General features: G+C 41.2%; 1 protein-coding gene across 1 annotated transcript; it reads right to left on the bottom strand.

The window, feature by feature from the left end:
- Positions 1–4506: 4506 nt before the first annotated feature.
- On the bottom strand, positions 4507–5112 carry LOC147929664 (uncharacterized). The gene has a single exon (XM_087480685.1). The coding sequence runs from the start codon at positions 5110–5112 to the stop codon at positions 4507–4509; it is 606 nt and encodes a 201-aa protein (XP_087336811.1).
- Positions 5113–6534: the final 1422 nt, after the last annotated feature.

The following is a 6534-nucleotide window of genomic DNA, read 5'->3' as shown; positions in this document are numbered from 1 at the left end:
CAAATGATTAGTCTTTCACACTGCCATGCCTTTAGTCTGCAATCTAACCCAACATGTTAAGGTAGCTGGAGATTCTCTATTTGAAGAGCATCACACACATATATATATGTATATATATATATATATATTATATATATATATATATATAATGTGTGTCCTCAGCCTTCTGTTAGCTGTTTCACCGACATGTTATAACAGTGACATCATGAGAGATTCGTCACCAAATCAGAGTTTTCCTCTTGAGGATGTATATATGTGTCTCTTCACAGCTCTTTGACCTCCTTAAACATGACAACATTTGACAGGATGGATAGACCGGCATGACAGGCAGCTATTTCCCACGGTTGCTTTCAGAGTGCTGGTCTTCTATATATTCTAGGATTTCCATGATCTGTCCTAGCACATGTTCCTGTCTCTGATCAACACATCTTAGGTAAAACAAGTTAGAACTCACAAACACCAATGGACTTCCTCAGATTTTACAAATCTGTTGAAGTCTAGAGGCTTGGTAAACAAATCAGCTAACGGCAAATCAGTGCTCACATGGTCAATCTCGATCAGTTTTGCCCTCCACTAGTTTCACGAACAAAGTGGTGTCTAATATCTATATGTTTGGTTCGTGAATGCTGAACAGGATTCTTTGAAATATTTATTGCACTCAAATTATCATAATGAATTAAAAGAGTATCAAGCATACCTTAATCAGAGGCCATTTTGTCGCATCTAAAGGAGGTTGTGTGCAACAGCTTTCTAGCGCAATGTACTCAACTTCAGAAGTTGATAGAGAGATACTGTTTTGTTCTTGCTGTGCCATGATATCAGATTGTTGCCTATGAAGAAGCAACATCCACTTGTGCTGCGACGATCATCCACAGAACCTGTCCAATCAGCATCACAATATCCACTCAGACAGGTGTTGGTATCCATGGTATAGTAGATACCAAAAGTCCAATGTCCCTTTGATGTACTTGATGATCTTCTTTACAGCCAGCAATGCGACATCTTGGGCTTGGCTTGATAGCGTGCACAGATCCCTACTGACAGACATATATCAGGCCGACTGGCAGTCAAATACAATAGACTTCCAATCATTCCTCTGTATAGTCTCTCATCTACATCCTCCCCTTCTTCGTCCTTGGAGAGTTTGTCATTTGCGCTTATTGGAATCTTTGCTTCTTTACTCTTATCCAAGCCAAAACGTTGTACAAGCTCCCTAGCATAAGTACTTTGAGATACAAAGATCCCATCAGCTGATTGTTCAACTTGCAATCCCAAAAAGTACCTTAGCTCTCCTACCCTACTCATCTCAAACTCTTGAGACATGCTTTCCACAAACTGTTTTACGAGAGGCTGACAAGTGGAACCAAAGACAATGTCATCCACATAGATTTGTACGAACATCAGATCATTGTTGCTGTTGTGAACAAACAACGTTTGTCAACACTCCCTCGATTGTATCCTTGATCCATCAGAAACGTAGTCAATCTCTCATACCATGCTCGTGGTGCCTGCTTTAGACCATACAAGGTTTTCTTCAATCGATAAACATGCTCAGGATGCTGCGAGTTCTCAAAACCCTTTGGTTGCTCAACATAAACCTCCTCTTGCAATATTCCATTTAGGAAGGCACTTTTAACATCCATCTGATGCAAAGTGAACTTCAGAGCACATGCCATACCGAGCATAACCTGATTGACTCTAATCTTGCCACCGGAGCAAAAGTTTCATCAAAATCAATTCCCTCAATTTGAGAATAACCTTGAGCTACCAACCTTGCTTGTTCCTTACAATGCAGCCACTAGCATCACTCTTATTCTTGAATATCCACTTTGTTCCAACGATGTTGTCATCAGCAGGACGCTGAGTGAGCTCCCAAACATCACTTTGTTCAAATTGTTCAACTCATCTTGCATAGCAGCGACCCAGAACTCATCCCGAAGCGCCTTCTTGTGATTCTTGGGCTCAATAGAAGAAACAAAACATGCAAATTGCACTACATCAGAATCCTGAGAGACAGACTCCGGAACGACAGCCTTTTGTTTCTTCCCAGCCAACTGAGCAAAATCAATCTGCTTCCCTCTGTAACTCTACCCCCTGAATCGCAACTATAACATCCGTAGAGGAGTGATTCCTATGAACCTCTGGAAGTCTCAGGATCTGAACCAAGTGGTGATACAGGCCTGTCAGAGACAACAGGACTGACAGCTTCTGGCACAGACTTCTCAGCATTAGTTACCAGGTCCGTGTCGGAGACAATAGGGCACCAGTGGCACTCGTATGAATGAGGTGTCGTTAAACACTACATTGACAGTCTCCTGAACAGATCTCAAACGTTTGTTGTAGACACAAAAGGTAGTGTTATGTCCAGAATAATCTAGAAAGATACCTTCATCACTTTTAGAGTCAAACTTACCCAACTGCTCCTTATCATTCAGAATATAAAAAAGGCATCCAAACACATGGAAATAGTGCACAGTTGGAGACTTCCCTTTCCAAACCTCATAGGGAGTCTTGCTGGTCCCTGGGCGAACATGCACCACGATTGATGATGTAACAGGCTGTGTTCACAACTTCATCCCAGAACCGATGAGGCACCTGATTTCCATGTAGCCCAGCAGCGTTCTGTTCTTACGTTCAACAACACCATTCTATTATGGCGTTCTTGATGCAGAGTACTGATGAGTAATGCCTTGATGCCCACATAATTGCTTAAACTTGTCGTTTTGAAACTCACCACCATGATCGTTTTGAATGGTTTCGATAGAGCACTTCTCACTTTTAATCTGCAAGGCACGAATACGAAAACACTCAAGAGTATCAGATTTATCACGAAGAAACCTTACCCAGGTATAGCGAGTGTACTCATCCACCATCACAAAGATGAATCGTCGACCAGAGATACTCTAAACTTGTATAGGCTCCATCAGATCCATGTGAACCAACTGTAAAGCATGACTTGTGCGAATGTCTGTCAGAGACCCATGAGATGCTTTGATATGCTTTTCCTTGTTGCATGGACCACATACAAAGTGTGGGTCACTCTTCAGCTTTGGCATTCCACGTACAATTTCTTGGTTTGCCAATTTCAACGTTGTGCGAACATTCAAATGGCCAAGTTTCTGATGCCAGAGCTCTGTGTCTAACTCTGTAGTGGCATTAAAACATTGCATTTCTGATTTCCACATATAACAATTATTCCCAGATCGTCTACTTCTGAGTTTGACAGACCCTTATTGATCAACGGCTTTGCAATCCTTCTTGGTGTAAGTAACATCTAACCCTTCATCACACAATTGGCTGACACTGATCAGATTGGCCTTCAATCCATCTACCAGGAACACATCGTTCAGATGGGGTTGAGTGTCACCACTAGTTGCACCCTTCCCTCGGATTGTGCCCTTTCCTCCATCTCCGAACGTGACTCTTCCACCAGCAACATCTTCTATATGAGACAAATTGTCGAGAGCACTTGTCATATGTCTGGAGCATCCGCTGTCAAAATACCACTTGGCCTGATCAACCTCAGTTCTATCTGCTGTGTATACAACATGACAGTAGAGATCATCTTTTTTGACATACCCTTGACTGACTCTTCTAACAGTTGGGTAGAAGCTACCATTCTTCACTAGATTTGTCAGACGATTCTGGAACTTGAAGCATTGGGCCTTGTAGTGATTTAGATGGCCACAATACCAGCATCCTCTTCTCCTGCTGAGACCAACAGGTCGCTGAGCAGACTGGTGATAGCTCTGTGAAGCATAAGGCTGTCTCCCCGGCATCTCACGCTGTATAATCATTCCCCTGGGATGCAGGTTTACCTTAGGGAAATGATTATGTTGTCCGTTTGATGCAACAAGTTGTGCTTTGAGTTTTGGCTCATAGTTCTGTCCTTTAACAAAATGTGTGGACTTATCAGAGCTGATTACCTTATAGCCCAGACCCCACTTTGCAGTGCTTGATTGTCCAGTACTGAGCAAGATGTCCAGATCTTTAGTTCCTTTACTCAACATCCTAATATTCTTCAGTTGTTCTTCCAATTGCTTCTCAAGACATAGTGACTTTGCTTTTTCTTCACTCAGTTACTTAGACAGCATTGCAATGTTCATCTGAAGCGTATCTCTCTCGGCAGACAGCTCACTGTTATCTTGAGTCTTTTGCACAATAGTCTGAATAAGAAGCCCTATCTGATCTTCCATCGACAAGTCAGCCTCCTCCCCATCTGAGTCCGACTCAATTTTCTCATCAATGTATTCTTTCAACAACAGAGCTTCTTCATCTCCTTCATCTTCCTCGATGACTCCCAGCAGAGCCACAAAGTTGTTCATAATTTCACCTTTGTTATCTTCTTCATCCGAATCACTCTCACTCCATGTGATGTAGGACTTCTAATTATTTCCTTGGGAGGGGCAATCAGTCTTGGTATGACCAAAACCCTTGCATCCATAGCATTGCAGGGAGTGCTTTCGTTTGTTGTTTGTACACTCAGCCTTGTAATGCCCATATCCTTCATTTTCTCTTTCTTCCTTCATCAGAATTCAGAGACACATCAATTGCAGACCTGTGCGGTTGAAAATTTTCAGGTAAACTTCTAAGGAATTTCTTGACCAGCTTCTTGTCCTTGTATCGTTTACCCAAAACAACAGACTCTTGAGCAATACAAATCAACCGGCTACTATAATCCGCCACATATTTGGTTTCAGTCATTTGCAGATTCTCAAAGTCAGACGCAAGATTGTCCAACCTTGTGCGCCTAACTATACAAGTTCCTTCAAAAGTGACGACCAGAATGTCCCACACCACTTTAGCTGACACACAACCTTGAACTTGGCTGAAGATATCTCTCGGCAGAGATTTGAAGATGACCGACAACGCCTGGGAATTGTGTTTGGCCTCAGCCTTTTCTTCAGTTGTCCACTTCTTTCTGTGTTTTTGCACCAATTCACCATCTTCATTCATCTCAGTTGGATGAGACCAGCCGTCCTCCACTGCAAACCAAGCTTCCATGTCAATGCTCGAGATGACCTGCTGGATCGAGACTTTCCAGTAACCGAAGCATTCCGGATCCAGTTTCAATGGCCCTTGTAACGTAACAACCTCCAGTGATTTCTTCATACCCTAGTCGCAAGATCTCACCTGTCGAAAAAGATATCAGACTTTTTATCAGGTGTCCGTTCTGATACCAATTGTTATGGTATAGAGAACATAAACACACAAAAATCACACTTGGAACGCGCCAAGCAAACACTTTTAATCAAAATTATAAAAACCTTCGTTTCTTACAAGACTTGAAACAAAAGCTCACTCTCCTATCTATCTAACACAACACCCTGTGTAGATCTAAAAGAGTATACCACACACACTCACCTTCAAAGCTTTTTGTACTTGCTTGAAGGTTTACAAAACTCACAAACTTTATCCCACGAGTGCTAACTCTTTTTGCGGCTAGCCTTCGTCTTTTTATAACCCCACAAACTATCTCTAACTTAGATCTTTGTGAATCCTAACTAAAAAGAAATATTCCTTATCCCTAAGAAAATATCTTCCCTTATCTCTTCTTATCAAATATACTCTCAGTATCTTCGAGTATATCTTGATCTCTTCTTCCTTCCTTCTCACGCATCTTGTCATCGTACCCACAATATTTCTCCACGTCAGCACGCCATGCCACGTCAGTATATCAGTCCTCTGAGACACTTCTCAGCTACCTGCCATCTTCAGAGCTCTGTTGCACTTTCAGACCAATCTATCTAGTTGGTATAATTAATGCTTTAACCTCGCTTTTTTCTCTGTTTCTACTCCATTTCATATTTGTTACGTCAAACATGATGGACAATATAATTTATCGGATGTAGAATCATGTTCTTCCCCCGATTTCATATACCATTATTAGCATTGCTTTTTGTCATATTTCAAAACTTGTTTTTGGCACAACATAAATCTTAATACTTGAAACAATCCAACCGTTTTTTTTTTCCTATTTTTTTTATATCCTAAAATCTATTGATCTAATAATACTCACTAGCAACCTAAACTTAAACAATAACAACAATGGATAACAAAGAAATCAATCCAATAAATCAATAACAAATAATGAATAACATGAACCAAATCTAGTAACAATCCAAACATAACAAAGTCAAGAACTAGCAACCCTACAATCGTTCTAGACATCTAAGTTTCACTCTAGCATCCTATCAAAGACACAGAGCAAACAACTAGCCTCTAGAACATCCTCCTCTTCATAGCCTTGATTTCACGATCAAATTTTGCCTTTACCTACGCCACAATACAAAAGAGAGGCGTAAGTATTACCAGAATACTTAGTGAGGCAATTCTTCCATCTTCTTGGCTATACACACAAGCAATAATATCTCTTATGCCACAATCAACAAACAATAAGACAAACCATGCAATACACAAAGCAACCGCGACATAAACAACTGTTGAAGAAAGGTGTCGACCGACACCAAGGGGTGTTGATCGATACTGACCATCTGGTGTCGACTGACACCATAACTGGTGTCGACCGACACC

Source organism: Camelina sativa, chromosome 13, assembly GCF_030686135.1.
Source record: "Camelina sativa cultivar CO46 ecotype springtype chromosome 13, ASM3068613v1".
Taxonomy (NCBI): domain Eukaryota; kingdom Viridiplantae; phylum Streptophyta; class Magnoliopsida; order Brassicales; family Brassicaceae; genus Camelina; species Camelina sativa.
The sequence above is the reverse complement of the archived record's forward strand: the minus strand, read 5'-3'. Positions and strand labels throughout refer to the sequence as shown.